Here is a 19,806-nt window from a genome sequence, read left to right as displayed (position 1 = left end):
CACCAGGGACCCCAATGAAACAAGATGCGACATCATCAAGCTTGAAGTCTGCCTCCAAGAGGCCTCACAAAAGCTTGGGTTCATGAAACAGGGAAGAGGAAAAAGAAAAATCAGACTGATGATTGAAGAGGGAAAATTGTCAGTGCAGTGATGAGTGTTTGGGTGGCTGCCATGACCTGGGTGTGGGGCAGCCTCTCAGAGTTTCCACAAGCAGGGTTGGCCAGGCCTGGGAAGGAATGAAGGGGGAGTTGGCCAAAAAAGAGTTATCTTCCAGGGGTAGTGGGGTCTGGTGGTGCCAGTGTGCTCAGCTTGGGCAGGGCTGGTGTACAAATCTTGGCTTTAGGCCTGGCTGGGCAAAAGTTGACTGACTCTCCGTGTAGAATAATCAAAAACCAAACCTCCCTCTAACCCCTGACCCCAAACCCCCACTGGTCGCCCCTACGTGATTCCAGTCTTCCTGTCTTTGCCCAAACAATCCCACCCCACCTCCCCTATTTCTTGTTCTTGAGGTCTCGCTCCCTGCCCCCATCACCAGGTCAGGTTTTAAGAGGCCTAAACTTTATACCATCGGAGGAGAGAGTTTCATTAAAGTAGATCATGTATACAGAGAAGGCACAAATCATGTCTACAGCTTGATGAATTTTCCCAAACTCAACATGCTCATATAAACTGACATTCAAGCCAAGAATCAGGCCAGGCGTGGTGGCTCATGCTTCAGCACTTTGGGAGGCCAAGGCAGGTGGATCACCTGAGGTCAGGAGTTTGAGACTAGCCAGGCCAACATGGTGAAACCCTGTCTCTACTAAAAATACAAAAATTAGCCGAGCATGGTGGTGCACACCTGTAGTCCCAGCTACTCATGAGACTGAGGCAGAAGAATCGCTTGAACCTGGGAAGCAGAGGTTGCAGTGAGCCAAGATTGTGCCACTGCACTCCAGCGTGGGCAACAGAGGGAGACTGTCTCAAAAAAAAAAAAAAAAAAAGAATTGGAACATTATTCCCAGCACCCCAGAAACCTCTAAGTACCCCTCTCTTGTTATCCACCCCTTAAACATAACCAGCCTCCTGACTTCTGACATCATAGATGAGTTTTGCCTGGTTTTGAACTCTGTATGTTTGCAATCATCCAGTGCATGCCCTGGTGTCTAGCTTTTTTTTTTTTTTTTTTTTTTTTGATGGGGTCTCACTCTTTTGCCCAGGCTGGAGTGCAATGGCGCGATCTTGGCTTACTGCAACCTCCGCCTCCTGGGTTCAAGTGATTCTCCTGCCTCAGCCTCCCGAGTAACTGGGACTACAGTTGTGCGCCACCACACCCAGCTAATTTTTGTATTTTAGTAGAGACGAGGTTTCACCATGTTGGCCAGGCTGGCCTCAAACTCCTGACCTCAACTGATCTGCCCGCCTCAGCCTCCCCAAAGTCCTGGGGTTACAGGCGTGAGCCACCGCGCCCAGAAAGAGTCTGGCATCTTTTACTGAACATGTTAGCAAGATTCAACCATGCTGCTGCATACAGCTGTGCTTCGTTTTCTCTCATTCCTATAGCGGCCCTTGGAATGACAATACCACAGCTTCTATGTCCATTCAGCAAGTGCTGCATTTTGGGGTTGTTTTCAGCTGTGGGATATTTGCGGGGAAAGCTGCTATGAATATTCTTGCATGTGTCTTTTGGGGGACATGCGGGCTCATTTCTGTTGGGTCATCCGTGAGGGAGTTGCTGCCTCACAAGGAGAGATAAATGTTCTGCTTTCGAAGATTCAGGGACTGCAAATTGTGTTCTGGAGCGGCCGCGCCAGCTTCCTCTCTCCTCCCAGCTGTGGAGGAGAGTCCTGCCGTTCCACATCTTCACTGACACCTTGTGTGTGTGTGTGTGGGTACACACAGTGTGTGTGTGTGTGTGTGTGGGTACACACAGTGTGTGTGTGTGTGTGTGTGTGGGTACACACAGTATGTGTGTGTGTGGTAGGACCTAGTTCATGCGTGCAGTGCACACAGTGTGTGTGTGCGTATATACTGTGTGTGTGCGTATATACTGTGTGTGTGCGTATATACTGTGTGTGTAGATATGTATACACACATACGGTGTGTGTGTGTGTGTGTGTATCCCCATTATTCTGAACACTAGTCCTTCCCTCGTGGCACCTCTCACTTCACACTGGTGGTCTGTCTGAATGCTCTGTGGGACAAGCCTGTCCTCAGGGTGTAAATCAGCACCTGGCCCATATTAGGGGCTATATAGATGTGTGTGAGTGTATATATATATATATATATATACACACACACACACACACACACCCCGATACACACACACCCCCCCCCAATAGGTAGATACACACACACATATATGTGCGTATCTATTTTTTGCTTTTTCATTTTTAGTCATTCTCATGAGGAGGCTGTCATACCACATCATGGTTTTAAGTTTGAGGGAACATCTTCAAGAAAAAGAAGCCAGGCATGGTGGCTCACGCCTGTAATTTCAGCACTTTGGGAGGCTGAGGCAGGTGGATTACCTGAGGTCAAGAGTTCAAGACCAGCCTGGCCAACATGGTGAAACTTTGTCTCTACTAAAAGTACAAAAGGTAGCCAGGTGTGGTGGCGGGTGCCTGTAATCCCAGCTACTCAGGAGACTGAGGCAGGAGAACTGCTTGAACCCAGGAGGCAGAGGTTGCAGTGAGCCGAGATCGCGCCATTGCACTCCAGCCTGGGCGACAGAGCAAGACTCTGTCTCAAAAAAAAAAAAAAAAGAAGAAGAAGAAGAAGAAGATAAAAGAAAATGATAAATTGAGTGAGTACAAAAGTAAATATTTATAAAGAATGTGAAAAGAAATCACAACAAACTGCTGGAGACTTTCACGTTTCGATTCCTTTCTTCTAAGCGTGTCTGAGCCTGTTTCCCAGAATTGTGCGCATTCAGATGTTTCCTGATAATGACCTGGGTCCCTGCCCTGTGTGAACACTGCTGGGCTTCCTAGGATTCCTGGTAGGGGGCCCCTGCAGATGAATCTCCCTGAGGCTTCAATGTCATCAGCTTCCCAGGAAGTCACCTCTGCCTGGTGCTCACCTCTGGTCCCTGCCTAACTCCCCAGCCCCAGCTCACAAACTTCCCAGCTACCCCTCCGCTTTCTGGGCTCACAAACTCCCCTGCTCACAAACACTCCAGCTCACAAACGCCCCAGATCACTCTCTCTCTCTGTCTCCCAGGCTGGAGTGCAGTGGTGCAATCTTGGCTCACTACAACCTCCACCTCCCAGGCTCAAGCAATCCTCCAGCCTCAGCCCCCTGAGTAGCTGGGACTACAGGAATACGTCACCACGCCTGGCTAATTTTTTTGTATTTTTTGTAGAGATGGGGTTTCGCCATGTTACCCAGGCTGGTCTCAAACTCCTGAACTCAAGTGATCCTCCTACCTCAGCCTCCCAAAGTGCTGAGATTACAGGCGTGAACCACTGCACCTGGCCTTACAGTCTTATTTTCACATATAAAGCATCTTGTTTAAGGCTCACAATATCCCTCGGAGGTGTACCCTACTGGAACCCCTATCTCCCAGAAAAAGGTATGGAGGGGACTCAGGACTTGAGGCACTGACCTCAAGCCTGCCCTCAAAAATGCCCTGTGCTCCCCCGAGAAGTCCCTGCATAGTGCCTGGTGCAGAGCGTGACTCAAAAACACTGATTCCTTTTTCTCCATCCCTTTGAACTTTTAGAACCCTTGAGTATTGTATTTTTTTTAAAAACTCACATTGAAGTATATCATGCATACAAACGGAGTGCCGTCATGCATATGCGATGGACACATCTTTCCATGTTGAACGTGCTTGTTTACCCAGCACCCAGATGAAGAAAATGAAAAACCACCACAGGCCCCTGCAGCCCCTCAGGTTGCCTTCGGCCTGTCTCCCACCAGGGGAAGCATGATCACAGCTGTTGGTGAACTTCACATGGGTGGAACCGTGTAGTCCTTTGTGTCTGCCTGTGACCTTCATGGCGGGGTTGTCATCATAGAGCCTGCATTCTCATCACAGAGCCTGCGTCCTCATCACAGAGCCTGCGTCCTCATCACAGAGCCTGCATTCTCGTCATAGAGCCTGCGTTATTACAGAGCCTGCCGCCCTCATGACAGAGCCTGCGCCCTCATTGCAGAGCCTGCGTTCTCATCACAGAGCCTGCGTTCTCATCACAGATTACAGAGCCTGCGCCCTCATCGCAGAGCCTGTGTTCTCATCACAGAGCCTGCGTTCTCATCACAGAGCCTGTGTCCTCATCACAGAGCCTGCGTCCTCATCACGGAGCCTGCACCCTCATCGCGGAGCCTGCGTCCTCATTGCGGAGCCTGCGTTCTCGTCATAGAGCCTGCGTCCTCATCACAGAGCCTGCGTCTTCATCACAGATTACAGAGCCTGCGCCCTCATCGCAGAGCCTGTGTTCTCATCACAGAGCCTGCGTCCTCATCACAGAGCCTGCGTCCTCATCACAGAGCCTGCGTTCTCGTCATAGAGCCTGCGTTATTACAGAGCCTGCCGCCCTCATGACAGAGCCTGCGCCCTCATTGCAGAGCCTGCGTTCTCATCACAGAGCCTGCGTTCTCTTCGCAGAGCCTGCGTCCTCATCACAGAGCCTGCATTCTCAAGGCTGGATACACCATCATTTTTTCATCACTTTTGCTTTTGATGGTTCCGTTTGGCCTTTCCCCTTTGAAATGGAACACAGGTCTTCTCCGACTCCCAGATGTATCTCTGTGCCTCTGCCCAGGCCTGTTGGGGAGGGAGCTGGGGAGGCTGGGGGAGTGTATGTTCTGACCCAGTGCCAGCCTCAAGTAAACGTGCTTCTAGGAGGCCCTGGCTTGGCCTCCCAGCCTCTGCCCCTCTTTCCCCAACTCCATCAACATTCTGTTGTTCTGAGCTTGACTTGAGGCCAAGGGGTGAGCTGGCGGGCATCCTAGGTAAACAAAAGCAGCTGGAGAGAAGAAAGTCTTTAGGGGAGGGAGGGTGGACCCAATCAGAACCTCGCTCCACGAGGGCTGAGGGCTGTCAGAGCTTGCATGGGTTGCCTCCCCTGAGAGCCCTGGAACATGGTAGGAGGGGATGGTGTTGGTAGAGGTTGGGCCTTCTCCAGGCTAGGCCCTGCCTTGGGGAGGGAAGCTGCCTGGGATCAAGTCCCAGCTCTGAAACTTACCAAGTGTGTGACTTTGGGCACATTTCTTAACCTCTCTATGCCTCATTTTTTTAATCTATAAAATGAAGGCAGTAAATAACTCGATGCATGTAAGGATTTCTGACCTGCAGTCACTATTGGCTGTTAGGAGGATGATGTGCCGGAGACAGCTAGGTACCTGATGTGCACTATTTTATTGAACCTGCGTATTAGTCACGGAAGTAGACACCGTGTCATCCCCATTTAATAGATAAGGAAGTGGAGGCACAGAGAGGGTGACAACCTGCCTGAAGCCACACTGTGAACCTGTGGCAGAGTCAGCTCTGATCCAGGGTCCAGGCCCCTGGCACCAAGCTATGAGCAGAGCTTGGGTGGGGATCGGCAGCCCTGACCTGCCAAAGAGCAGTGCTCAGCACTGTCCTTGTGGGGCCCAGACTCAGCCCTCACATGGGGTTTGAGGGGCAAGGCCTCAGGCTCATTTCCTCTGTCTGTGAAATGGACATATGCACCCCAAAGAGTCAGTATGCTTCGCCTTCCTGGGTTCCTGGCTAGTGGGCTGCCTGGAGTGGGGCAGGCTTGGGGGCTGATCAGGGAGGCCTGTGCACCTGCCCAGTGTCAGCGGCCCTGGCTGGAGCAGCCCTGCCCCTGCTCTATAGCTGGGAGGCTGTCAGGCCTGGGAGCCAGAGTTGGCAGCCCTTGTTGGGGCTGTGCCCTGACCCTGCCCTTGGGGTGCTCTGGAACAGGGGACAGGCACAGAAACAGCTATTTCTAACTAAGGCTGCTGAGTATCCAGTATTGTAAAGGGCTGGGGAGATCTAGAGGTCAAAGCAGTTGGCTGCAGTCCAGGAAGGCTTCACAGGGGAGGCCTCCTTGGAGCAGGTTTTTGCAGACTGACTAAGAGTTCATTAGGTAGAGAGGATAGTAAAAGTGTTTTTAGCACAGGGAATGGCAATAGGTCCTAACTACTCCATCCTTGCCCTTGCTTACCCTCTCTGTATTTCAGGGGTCTGGAAGCTGAAAAATGACATTTCCCAGAGCTGCTTGCCAGCCAGTTTCAGGTTAGGACCTGCCAGTGGGAAAGAGGCCTGGGGAGGGGAGATGCCAGCCTGCCTCTGGCTGCAGCCTCAGGTGGCTTCCGCAGGCTCTGTATTTCCCAGCAGCTATATTGGTTCTAGGGCTGTGGGCGCCAGCTCGTGGGCTTTGCAGCTGCTTCCCAATTTCTAGGTCACACTCCTCCCATCTGCTCCTCCGCCCCTTTGGATGCTTCTGGAATGAACTTCCTCTATGAACTCCCTCTCTGCCTGAAATAGTAGTGTGGTTTCTGTTTTCCAGCCGGTGACTCACTGATGCAATTCTCAAGCCACCCAGCCAGCACCAGGTTGTAGCGTCCAAGGAACAGAAGGATTCGGCACCCAGAACACGTGATGTCATGTTTTTATTTTGATTTATTTTTAATGTGCATGTCATGTCTTTCGACATGACTTTCCAAGGGTGGGGACTGTCCGCATCATCTATTCATTCAACAGACACTCATGAGTGCTTAAGTGCTTCGATGGTGGGGAATGAAATGAATGACCAGGTCCGCACACCCATGGAATCGCAGTCTGGACCTGCTTCATCCAGTACTAGCCAGACTGGCTACTGAGCACTTGAAATGCAGCTAGTTCGAATTGAGATGGGCTATCAGTGTGAAACACACACCATGTTTCAAAGATTGAATACAAAAATAAGAATGTCAAATACCTTACTGATTCTTATATTGATTACATGTTGAAATAATGTTTTGGATATATTGGATTAAATAAAATACATTATTAAAGCTAATTCCACCTATGGCTTTTTACTCTTTTCAAAGTAAAAAGAGTCTAGTCTTTTGGTCACTTTTGGTCTAGTGGTCACTAGAAAATTCTAAATTACATATGCGGCTTGCATTTGTGGCTCATGTTTTATTTCTATCGGACAGCACAGGTCTTGTGGGAGCTGAGTTGGAAAACATTGATTTACCAATTCAGCATTTATTAGTGTCTATTTAAGAGATATGTGGTCCCTGCCTCGAGGGCTTCAGATAGGATGGAGAAGGGGACAGATAGGCCAACGTGGAAGTAAAATTTACTGTGATAAATGTTTGAATTGGTCCATATTCCAGGACTCTGGGGACCTGAACAGAAATCAAGGAAGGCTTCATAGAAGAGGTGACTTTGGTGTTAAGCATTATAGGATGAGTAGGAGTTTGCCAAACAGGGAAAGGAGAGGAGGGGCACTACAGGCTCAAGGGACTACACACACAAAAGCCAAGAGGTAGACAACTGCGGGGTGTTCTGGGGATACAGGAAGTTAATTATGGCCCCCAAAGAGATTGTTGGTGGAAGGGGCCAGAGATGGAGCCAGACTGTGTAGGACCTTGAATGCCAGTAAAATGTAAACCCAGGGACAGGGCTGAGGCTCAGGAAAGACTCCTAGGCAGGAAGTGGGGGTCCAGGTGTAAGCGAGCTCGCCCACCCTTCTCCCTCCAAACTCATAAAGGACCAGACCAGACCTAGTTTGAGTGTGAAAAATAAACTATTTTATTTCAGTGTTTGCTCCTTGCGGTTCAGAAGCACATCTACTGCCTGCTTGGAACCCAAGGCTTTTATAAAACCGTAGAGAAATAGAGCTCTATGTATAGAGAAAATATACATGTTGATTAATTGTGCAACTCTTTCCTGTGCAAAGCAGAAAGTTCTAAATGCAACAGCATGATTCTCTCCAAGTCCTTCTCTGGGATTTGGGGGGGCCCTGGAGGCTGTGATCTCCTTCAATAGAGAATCCCCCCTTCCTCCAGCCCCAGGGAGGCCCAGTCATGTAGAAAGAGCAGGAGATAAAATCACAGCTGACAACTCATAGGCTCCCCAAGCTTCCTCAGGGGCAGGGGCTGTGTTTGGGGGCCTTAGCCCTGCAAAGAAGGGGTATCTGGGGTACCAACCTTGTTGGTTAGTGACCAGCACTGGCAGCTAAGGTTGTTGGGAAGTCTAGGCATTGCAGCAGGCAGGCTCCTGGGTAGGGCAGGGGTGTCCAGGGCTCTTCTCCCCTAGAACTGGGGTCTGAAAGGTGGTATCTGGGCACAGGAGGGGACCAGGACAGGGCTGGGGACAGAAGGTGGTCACAGTCATGGTTTCACTCTCAGAAATATCCTGGGCCTATGGCTTAAGGCTTTGTGGAGCAAGGAGTGGACCTTGTGGTTATTCACAAGGCTGGGCCATATAAAAGCATTGCAAAGATGGAGCGGAGAGGACCCTTGGAGATGAGCTGGTTCAATCACTCCTCTGACCAATAAGGAAACCGAGGCCCAGAGAGGGGAAGGCAGCACCTGGTCAGACGTGGGACCTGCCAGGGCCCTGACTCCCAGTCCCCCAGTCCCCTCCCTACCTCCTTGTCTCAGCTGAATCTTTTTGTGATCAGGTCCCAGACAGCCTCTCTGACAGTCTCAGGTCAGGCTGGGGTCATAAGTGGAGCAGTGGACTCACAGTCAGAGGCCCAGACTCTGTTCTTGGGCCTTCACATTACCCAGCCTGGCTAACAATCACGAGGCCACTGGTGCGGAGGGGGCCGCCTCTTTCTCTAAGCCTCAGTCTCCTCATCCTGGAAGTAGCGCCCATAACAGTTTCCCATGGTGATTAAATGGGTTGGTGGCCCCGTGAGCCCCAGCAAGTGTGGGAGGCACCCAGCACATAGTAGGTGCTTCACAATGGTGAGGTTGAGGGGAAGGGCTATTAAGCTTGGGCTGCTGGGATGTGGAGGGGACCTTGGGCCTATCACTGTCCCCACCCAGCTCTAGCTGTCCCAAGGGCCCCTGGAGCTGGGTGCAGTCAGGGGAAGAGGTGCAGGATGCAGTCTAGGGGAGCTGGATTCCCTGATCCAGCCAAGGGGCATGCTGTCCCTTTTTTGCACGCTCCAAGGGGCTATGGAGTAGATCAAACAATATGGCGGGTGGTCAATGGCTTTCCAAAGGGCATGTGGGCAGGAAAGGGAATGTAGATCTTTCCTCTCCCACCCCAGCCCCAGTCAGCCAAGGTCAGGGCTCCCACTGTTTCTGGCACAGAGCATTCCTCACAGCTAAGGGGGTGAGCGGGGACCCACAAGCTCAGGGGGCTGAGACGGGCCAGGGGCACATTCCATTTCCACAAGACCCCCTAAGCTGCCCACCCTGCCCTGGGGTCTGGGGCCCAAGAAGGGGCATATTTTGCTCACTAGCTTGGGATAAGGATTGGGATCAAGGTGGCGGCCCTCAGCAGGCTGGGAGCAGGGGTCCCTTAGGCGGGGCCAATGATGACATTCCGGAAGCCCTTGACAGCCTTCAGCTTGTCGCTCTCGAAGTTCACCACCAGCTTGTGGAGGCCCATGTGGAGCGGCAGCAGGTCCATTCTCACCTTAACTTCCTCCCCTGCCTCCACGGGGTCTGGGCTGCAGCCAGAGAGGGACGGTAAGGAAAGGGGCCCAAGGCCTGGCTCCCCGGTACTGCGGTCCAGCCAGGAAGTCACGTGACTTCCAAGGATCAGCACAGCGTCTCCTCGAATTCGAGCTAATGCCGACAGTGATCAGTGGGCCTCATTCTCGGCCCTCTGCGGGGCCTGGACAATGTGCCCTCCTAGAGTGAACAGTGCGTGTGCACACGTGTGTCCGTGTGCATAAAAGCGGATGGTGCATTTGGGGGGCACAAGTGGGTATATGCTCAGGTAGCCATGTGTGTGAAAAGGTATTGAGCTGTACATAGGTGATCTATGCTTTTTACTGTATATAAGTTACATTACAGTAAAAAAGTAAAAAATAAGTGTGTGCTCATTTGTATGTGTGTAGCTAGGTATCTATGAGGAGATGCCCACGCATGCATGTGTGTGTGCATGCACATGTGTGGACATTCGGAGGGCAGATACCTGTCTATGTGAGGGTGCATGTGTCTGCAGGTGAGCGCTTACTGATGGATGACGTCACTGTGGAGGTCTGTGGCAGATCTGTGCATGGGTGGTGTCAGCATTGAGAGAGGATGTGACGGTGGGAACTCTAGCCCCAGGGTGTCTGGGAGTGGGTACCGGTGTGTGTGGGAGATGAGAGGAGGGGGTTTCTGCCAGGCCTTGGTGCCTAAGGACAGTCTCTACCCCCACTGGCATCTGCCCGCTTCCCCCAGGCCCCAAAGCTAGAGCAGCCAGCACTTACATCTCCACTGTCTTCTGCTCCTCGGTTAGCCCGGCCCCCTCCACAGTGAAGGTGCAGCCTTCCAGGGCCACAGGGAGCGGGTTCTGCAGGGACACTTCGGCCACCAGCTTGCGTTTCTGTTTGGGCTCCCCAAGGATCTGGAAGAGGGCATGGGACAGATGTCAGGGGCAGGTGGGATCCAAGCTGGGCCGTCTATATTCACTGTCATCTGGCCCAATATTTGCTGAACAAAGCTGTACCCTGGTCTGCCACGATCACCCCCCTCCACCTCTGTGCCTCAGTTTCTTCATTGGGAAAACACTGACCGTGCTACCTGCCCAGGTTCTCCTGCATGGAGCTGCAGTGAGGCTCCACGTGACCCAGGGGATGCCCAAAGTGCCTCCCTCGTCCCAGGGTCTGGAGGGGAAAGATCACAGGCTTTTGAGCCAGGCTGATCTCTGCCCCTTCTTCATGTGACCTGGGGAAGTTACTCTCCACTCTGCACACCTTAAATTCTTCATGGGAGAGAAATGCCTGACGGAGGGTTCTTGTGAGGATTAACTGAGCTAATATGCGCAAGCCTCCAGCAGAATGTCTGGCACATTGCTCACTGCCTCTCCCTCTGCTGTTTACCATTTAAGTGTAACTGTCACCCTTAGGGGTTCTGGGCTGTGGCGCTCTAAGTGAAGGGCTATAATGATGATGATGGCGATGATAAGGATAGAGCTTTCAGTGAGCCCTTATCCTGTGCTGAGGATGGCTCTGTGTGTTTCCTGTGGATATGCTTTTAATTCTTACAACACCCCTCAGGGCTATTATTAACCCCATATAACAGATGAATAAAGTGAGGCACAGAAGGGCAAGGTCACATGCCCAGGGCTGCCCTGGTAGAAACTCAGACAGTGAGACTCTAGTCTGTGCCCTTCACTCCCCCACCCCACCCTGCCTCACCAGTGCCCAGTGCGTGGGGTTTCCAGTCTCAGTAGTATAGCATTTTAAGGATTCATGACTCTAAGATCCCCAAATTCCATGACCCTATCACTCTGGGATTTTCAGATTCTTTCCTGGAGTCTATGAGTCCCCAGTTCTCTAGGCTTCATGATGCTTTTCTTCGATGAGGCTAGGATTTGAGGATCGCTAAGGCACCAAAGGTCTGGAGCTTACAGGGATGCAGGTGTCTGGTGTGGGGGTAGGGATCTGCCCTCTCCCCAGCGCTGAGCTGCCCTGGGACCCTGCCCCTTGCCCAGCCTGCCCTTACCCGGATCTTGATTTCTGGATTCTCCAGGTAGAGGTCCCTCTCAGCCAGCAGGTAGCTGTTGATAACTGGCTCCACGAGCAGGGCCCGCACCTTGATGAGGTTGGACTCTGTGAGGCAGTCACGGTACTTCTCATAGAGGATGCAAAGAGGAATGCTCTTCTCTGCAGAAGGGGAGAAAGGAGGGTGCTCATGATGCAGAATCACCCCTCCCAACTCTCCTCTTGCAACTCCAAGAGGCACAGAGAGGGGAAGGAACGCGCTTGGGATCACACAGCAGGGGAATGGCTGGGCGGATCCCAGAACTCCCCGCTGTGGCTCCAGGGTTCCCAGGGAGGAGCTGGAGAGTGGACGCAGAACAGCAGGTAGAGGACACACTTGGACTCCCACGGGCCTGGGTTCTAATCCTGCCTTTGCCTCCTCTAATGGGTGACCCCACGTGAGCCACTCCACCTCCCAGGTCCTTGATGTTTGGATCTGCATGGCACAGGCGCTCCTAAGGCTGTGGGAGGATTAGCTGAGCGAGTGTCCCGGAAGAGCCTGGTGCGCTCCAGACTCAGGGTGTGTGAGCCACGGGGCCCTTCATCCTGGGGAGGATCAGAGCCGACATCTGCTGCTGCATCAGGCACTGCACTTCCCATGGCGAGCTCCTACTTCACCTTCATAACAACCCTAAAAGGCTTGTACTTGTATTACCACCCAACTTACAGATGAGAAAACTGAGGCTCCGGCAGGTGAAATAACATTGTCCTAGGTCACACAGCTGATATGTAATGTGCAGGCATCTGGATGAATAATCCAGATCTTAGAGTCCAACAACATGGTCCACACTCACTGAAGAATGCCTCTCATGGACATAAGGTCATTTCCCTCCATGAGGCTTGTGATGCTGTACCCATTGCACAGATGAAGAATCACCTCTGCCAGTAACTGCTCAGACTGGGAGACTTGCCTCTGGCCCGGTCTGGCCACTCACTGGCTGTGTGAGCCCGGGGAGATGACCTCTCCTCTCTGTTTCCCCTCTGTTTCATCTCTGTTCCCTAGATCTTATCATCTGCTGGGCAGAGGTAAGACCAAAGGTCATCACAGAGCAAAAGCTGCACAGTGATGTGGGGATGAGAAAGAAGCTGGCAGGAACAAACCCACCCACTGAAGTGTGGTTCTTAGCCCCATGTTTCTGAAAAGAACACTGAGGCTGGAGGGCCTTAGTAGTGTAGCACTTTAAGGATTCATGTACCTTAGCTTTTAAGGAAATAGACTGGGGTCTGTTTGTAGGAGGCAGGGAGGAGCAGTAAATAAATACAAGTAGTTGGGTGTAGTGGCTCGTGCCTGTAATCCCAGCACTTTGGGAGGCTGAGGCAGGAGGATTGCTTGAGCCCAGGAGTTTGAGACCAGCCTGGGCAACATAGTGAGACCCCGTCTCTACAAAAAGTACAAAAATTAGCCAGGCATGGTGGGGTAAGCCTGCAGTTCCAGCTACTTGGGAGGCTGAGGTGGGAGGATGGCTTGGGCCTGGGAGGTCGAGGCTGCAGTGGGTCGTGATTGCATCACTGCACTCCAGCCTGGGCAACAGAGTGAGACTCTGTCTCAAGGGGTAAAAAAAAAAAAAGAGAGAGAGAGAAAATACAAACAAAGTCACACATATTCACTTCTGGCCCGATACAGCGATGTGCTGTGGACTCTGAGTTTCAGGCCTGAGTCTACTGCTAAAGAGGGAGATTGACAAGACTTGGGAGGCCAGAGGCAAATTAGCACCCTCGGAGACTTTCCCCAGGAGGTCACCTGAAGGACGGATTAAGACCAGAGGAGACAGTCACTTTCCCACTGTGGGATTCCAGGTTCAGGCTTTGACCGTGAACGCTGGTGGTCCACGTCCCCCGCTTTGGAAAATGCTGCCCTGGCCTACCCACCCCTTTGGCCTTTCATTTCCTGGGTGGATCTGCTCCAACCTCTCATCAGATGACATGATCTGGGGAAGAAAACCAAAACTTTTGTGCTAAAAAGGACAGAAGAGAGTGAAAATTACTAGGTCAAGACCTGGTGGTGCAGAGTGGAAATTCTAGCTTGCTCCACAGGGAAGAAGGACAACATTATCCTCCGGGAGCTTGGAGGATGTGGCCCAACTGTCGACTATTCTAAGAGGTGGAGGCCAGGGCAGGGCTGGACCTTTGAAAGTCTCCGTCCACAAGCCAGTGGCCATGGCCTTGGTCTTGGGCCAGATGCTGACTGGGAAGAGGAAACCTGTGTGGTCAGTCTCAATCATTCTTTAGACCATTTGCCCTGTTCTAGAAGGTTACTCTGGGGACAGTCACCGAGGCCGCATTGTCTGCATTCCGGTGACCCACCTGAAGGGATGAGGGAGGACAGAACATGAAAGGGTGGAGGCAGGAAGGAGAAGAGAGAGAAGCAGCAGAGAAAGGAGGCGGCGTGCGGGCAACTGGATTCCTTTCAGCTGTCCAGGGCCTGGCTTCCTGTCCACCAGCACACGGAAATTCCCCAGATCTTATCTTCAAAGAATAACAAGCAACTCAACCGCAGTATGGGGGCTTAGAGGGAACCCATCTCAGTTTGAGCTTGGCGTTGGAGGTTCCAACAGGGCACTTGGACCAGCCCCAGTTTCCAGCCAGAGGCCAACGCCCAGGACCTTCTGTCCTCCCCTTCCCCTCCCTGAAGGCTATGCTTCCAGTGGGTCCCCAGCAGGAGGGACCCCCTCTGTGGTGAGCACATTCCTGGGAGGATGAGGAAAGCCAGCATGCTTGGCTGATGCCAGTGCGGAACAATGCTCTCAGTGACCCGATGGTGTCTTAGAGGTGAGGGCTGACGCCACAGAGGCCTGGGAGGGAGTGATTTTGGTGCGTCTGGCCCAGGCCTGGAGTTCACCTCCTGCCACTCATTCTAGGAGAGACACTTTCTCCCCTCTGAGCACGAGAAGGAGCTGGTGGGTGTGCACTGAAATGATGGGACTGGGTCTCCAATGTCAAGCCCAAGACTTCACCACTGCTCAATATATCCGTGTAACAAAACTGCACTTGGACCGCCTAAATGTGTGTGTGTATATATATATATATATACACACACACACATACACATACAGAGAGAGAGAGAGAGAGAGAGAGAGAGAGAGAGAGAGAGAACAGGGCTGGAAGGGCTCTTAAAAGAGGAACCCACCTTCCCCTTTGTGCGAATGGGGAACCTGTAGCCTGGGTGGAGGAGAGGAATACCCAGGAGCCCACAGCCAGGCAGCAGGTGGCAGGAACTAGAACTTGGGTGTCCTTGTGTCCTGAACCCCTACACGCCTGTAGAGATGGATCCTGTCCCAGACTCTTGGGGCCTCGATGAGCAGCGAGGGCCGAGTCCTTTCTACACCATCGAGGTGTCAGGGATACAGGAACCCCTGAGCCCTGGGCTGACACCATTGCCTGGGACAGTAGGTGTTCAGGAAAGGCCCATGAGCTTCTTGCCTCCCCACACCTCTTAGCACTCGCCCTCAGGGAGGAGTGAGGGCCCTACCACGTGTTGGCGCTGCTGTGCCCTTTCCGGATACCTCCTGAGCACACATCTTCTCCTTCAGTCTTCACGGCTGCGGGAGCATCAGGCAGGCATGTCATCGCCCCATGTAACAGGGGAGCATGACCTAAGACTCAGAGCATGTTCACCGCGCCCAAGGTGGTGCGTTCAGAGGGCAGCAGAGCCGAGATTCAAAGCCAGGTCTTGCTGACCTCAGAAAATGTCTTTCAACAGCCCTAGTGTTGGGGGCGGTCCTGATAGCAAAAGGATCTGCCCTCTGAGGGCCTGGCCCCTGCTGAGGAGTCTGCCAGGGCCTGACAGTGGGTGTGCCCAGGGGGTGCAGCTCCAGGAGTGCCCACGGTGGGCCCAAGATAGAAAAACCAGGAGGCAGCAACTGTCAACACTGCAGACGCCCTGCCCGCAACACAGACCTGCTTTCTTAGGAGGGTGAAAGCTGTGCCCCAGACGCCAGCCCACGGGCGCCAAGGGTCCAGGCACCATCATAGAGGAGAGGGACGATCACTGGTTTGACAGGCAGGAGTCCGGGGAAAAGAGACGGGGAAACAAACTGTAAACGCAAACCGTGCCCCACCCGGGGGCTCTCCAGCGTCTCCAGGTGTGGCCACATTGAATCCCGGGCACGAGTGCCTATTGTGTGCACACTCTCTTACTCCCAATGGTCCTGCGCTGTCAGATCATAACCCCCAGGAGGCTGATGGGGACGCTAAGGTGCAGGGGGGTGGCCATTTTCTCCGGTGACTCAGCGAGACGCTGCCCAAAGATGATGTCCTACTTGATTCCGCTGCCCCTTGGTGGATGGCTAATGTCTCACCCAGCAGCTCCCAGGTTCTCTCCCAGCCTGGAGACCCCTCTGCCCTCCTCACGCCTGCTGGGCTCCAAATGGTAGAAAGTGGGATGGGGCTGCTGGGTGGTGGGGGGGCTGTGGGTGGAGCCCTGGGCTTGATTCCTGGCCCCGCACTGCCTCGCTAAGTGACCTGAGTGGTCACGGCTCCTCTGAGGGCCTCAGGTTTATTTTCAGGAAGATAACCAGGCACAGTGACAGAGCCAGACAGTGAAAGGGACCCAGGGGACAACCACTGTGCAGGCCTCTGTGTGGGAAACCTGGTGACAAAGTCTTGGCTCAGGGCTGGGTTGGGTGGTCTAATGACACCATTTCACAGCGAAGGGGATCTACCTAAAAAGGCAACTAGGCGGCTGGGCGCGGTGACTCAAGCTGTAATCCCAGCACTTTGGGAGGCCGAGACGGGCGGATCACGAGGTCAGGAGATCGAGACCATCCTGGTAACACGGTGAAACCCCGTCTCTACTGAAAACTACAAAAAACTAGCCGGGCGAGGTGGCGGGTGCCTGTAGTCCCAGCTACTCGGGAGGCTGAGGCAGGAGAATGGCGTAAACCCAGGAGGTGGAGCTTGCAGCGAGCCGAGATCTGGCCACTGCACTCCAGCCTGGGCGACAGAGCGAGACTCCGTCTCAAAAAAAAAAAAAAAAAAAAAAAGGCAACTAGGCTGGTGCTGGGGACACTGAAGAGGGACAATCAAGTCCTGGAAGAAAGCACTTCTCCCTGCAGAGGCCTGGACGCTCCCACCTTTGGCTTGCCAATCTGCTCTGTCCAATATAGCAGCTTCTGGCCACATGTAGCTATCTAACTTTCAACACAATTAAAACTTTAGTTTTGGCCAGGCGCAGTGGCTCATGACTGTAATCCCAGCACTTTGGGAGGCTGAGACAGGTAGATCACTTGAGGCCAGGAGTCCGAGACCAGCCTGACCAACATGATGAAACCCCATCTCTACTAACAATACAACAACTAGCTGGGCATGGTGGTGCGCACCTGTAACCCCAGCTACTTGGGAGGCTGAGATTGCAGTGAGCTGAGATTGTGTCACTGCACTTCAGCCTGGGCAACAGGGCAAGACTCCATCTCGAAAAAAATAAAAAAACAAGCAAACAAACAAACAAAACAACTTAAGTTCTGCAGTTGCATCAGCCACCTTTCAAGCTCTTAGCAGCCATGTGGAGCCGGTGGCCGCCATGCTGGATAGGCAGTGCAGACTCAGCGCATCTCCACCACTGTGGAAAGTGCAATGGGCACTTTCCAAGGCGGTGGGCTAGCGCCTTTTCTCTGAGGCCGAGAGCAACCAGAGGCACAGGAGAGGTTCTCGAAGGGCCCGTGGGGAGAGGCTGCTGAGGCATGAGGGGCTGGAGACAGTGGAATTCACTGGGAGAGGGCAGCAGCGGTCACATGAAGTTGAGGTGAAACCAAACAGTATAGCTGCTGAGAGGACAGGTTCACTCCCCAACTGTGTGACCTTAAGAAAATTACTTAACCTCTCTGTGCCTCCATCTCCTCATCTGGAAAACGGAGCCATGATAGAATCCACCCCTCACTCTTGCTGTAAGAATTAAGTGGGTTGATATTTATAAAGTGCTTAGGACAGGGCCTGCCCCAGAGTAAGTGCCACGTAAGTGTCTGTGGGGTGAAATCACACGGGCTAAGCGGTTAGGTCACTACCTAGCACGTTGTCAGTTGGCAGTCAACAAATGCTCCAGGAACACAGGCCCTTACCAGAGAAAGGCTCCAGGTTGAGGTTGAGCAGGTGCTTGGTGCCACACTCGGGCCCCAAGATCCCATTGTAGCTGACGGTGCGGGCACAGAGCAGGAGGCGGCAGACGTACTCCTCGGCGGTGTTGTTGGTGATGTGGGCAAAGACATCAAAGTCACTGCCCATGTTCATGCTCTGGCCCACACGGATCCGCATGGCCATCCCTGTCTCCTCCTTCTCGGCCAGTTTGTTCAGGTGGTTGGCCCTTGTGAAGGCCTCCCTCTCCTCTGAGGACCCTGTAGGGGTTGGGAAGAGAGCCTCAGTCACAGCGTGACTAGATCATAGGAAGGGGGCTGGGACGGGGTGAGCTGGCTTCGCAGAGCCCTGATGACTCGGGGCAGCCCTGAAGGAACCCCTTCTTTACATGTCTGAGCCAGGAGGAGGACACAGTATTTCATTTATTTTCCACTAGTGAACTCTTACACATCCCTCAAGACCCAGCCCCAAATGACACCTCCTCCAGGAAGCCCTCTCTGACCACTCCTTCCCCTGTGTTGTTTTCTGTTTCAAACTTACCCTCTTGAGCTGCTCGAGGGCTAAGGCTGTGTTTTACTTATTCTTATGTCATATCCAGTGCCTACAACAGTGCTTGGTGCATGCTAGGCATGAATACAGTGCAATCTTTCTTACCTTCAAGCACTTGCACAGGGATTACTTCTACCTGAAATCCTTTCCCTCCCTGTCTCTGATTGCTCCCTTCCTTATATTCCATTTATCTCTCTCCTATGCTCCTTTGATTTTTTTCTCCCAGTGCTGTTGGGTGCATCTCTATTTCTTCTATCAAACCACCAGCTCTAGACCTTTCAGGGGATGGGGAGAGCATCATTTCATTCCGTGTTATCCCTTTCAGCTAGAGTATGGCTACATGCCCCTGGAAAGCCAGCGGGGGTCAGGCCCAGGCAGGAATGATGGTTTCTTAGTCCCCTCTGTGGGCCCTGCTGTGCTTAGTAGTTGCTTAGAAATTATATATTATATTGAATTGGCTGTTGGATGTGCTCGAATCCAATTTTTAAAAATAAACCAAGTCCTTTCCCCCGCAACTGATTGAGCATCAGTAGCAGAAAGATGCCTCATCCTCATGTCTGATTGAACTCGTGACATTGTTTTTAAGTTTATCTTGGCCCGTTTCTCTTCCTATCCACCTTCATGTTCATTTTCCCATCTGTATGTCAAATACTGCAAAAATAAACACTGCAAAATTTGAGGAACCTGTCCTCCGTGGCCCCTCTGGACTTTCAAGCCCCTCTAACACAAGTACATTGCAATTAAAACGTGTGGAATTGCTCATCTATGGTTACAGGTCCCACTGCTGAGAAATACTGATTTTTTTTTTTTTTTTTTGAGGCAGAGTCTTGCTCTGTCGCCCAGGCTGGAGTGCAGTGGCCCGATCTCGGCTCACTGCAAGCCCCGCCTCCCGGGTTCACGTCATTCTTCTGCCTCAGCTTTCCAAGAAGCTAGGACTACAGGCGCCTGCCACCACACCTGGCTAATTTTTTTGTATTTTTAGTAGAGACAGGGTTTCACCGTGTTAGTCAGGATGGTCTCGACCTCCTGACCTCATGATCCGCCCACCTCAGCCTCCCAAAGTGCTGGGATTACAGGCATGAGTCACCACCCCCGGCCGATAAATCCCCTTGTTAATAAGCAACATAATAGCACAGCCATTATTCATTTTTCTAAGATGCATCCTTCTCCTGTATAATATTTATCCTCTGAAGTTTTATTGAGAGTCAAATCAACCAGCCAGGCCTGGCAGCTCAGTCTGTAATCCCAGCACTTTGGGAGGCTGAGGCAGACAGATCACTTGAGCCCAGGAGTTCAAGACCAGCCTGAGCAACTTATTGAGACCCTGTCTCTACAAAAAGTACAAACAAACAAAAAAATCAGCCAAGCATGGTGGTGCGCACATGTAGTCTCAGCTACTTGGGAGGCTGAGGTGTGAGGATCGCATGAGCCCTGGAGGCAGAGGTTGCAGTAAGTGGAGATCATGCCACGACTCCAGCCCAGGTGACACAGTGAGACCCTGTCAAGAAAGAAAGAAAGAAAGAAAGAGAGAGAGAGGAAGGAAGGAAGGAAGGAAGGAAGGAAGGAAGGAAGGAAG

General features: G+C 52.4%; 1 protein-coding gene across 3 annotated transcripts in view; it reads right to left on the bottom strand.

Moving 5' to 3' along the window:
* Positions 1-7,690: 7,690 nt before the first annotated feature.
* The window catches only part of TGM2 (transglutaminase 2), a 39,830-nt gene continuing 27,714 nt past the window's right edge, over positions 7,691-19,806 (bottom strand). For all 3 annotated transcript variants that reach the window (XM_025398318.1, XM_025398320.1, XM_025398319.1), the window contains 4 exons: positions 17,669-17,941; positions 11,578-11,738; positions 10,341-10,477; positions 7,691-9,590 (listed from right to left, as the gene is read on the bottom strand). In XM_025398318.1, the coding sequence (XP_025254103.1) occupies positions 9,440-9,590; positions 10,341-10,477; positions 11,578-11,738; positions 17,669-17,941 (722 nt within the window). In that variant the 3' untranslated portion in view covers positions 7,691-9,439. The remainder of the gene's footprint in view (positions 9,591-10,340; positions 10,478-11,577; positions 11,739-17,668; positions 17,942-19,806) is intronic.

The sequence above is a fragment of the Theropithecus gelada genome, chromosome 10 (genome assembly GCF_003255815.1).
Source record: "Theropithecus gelada isolate Dixy chromosome 10, Tgel_1.0, whole genome shotgun sequence".
NCBI lineage: Eukaryota > Metazoa > Chordata > Mammalia > Primates > Cercopithecidae > Theropithecus > Theropithecus gelada.
The sequence above is the reverse complement of the archived record's forward strand: the minus strand, read 5'-3'. Positions and strand labels throughout refer to the sequence as shown.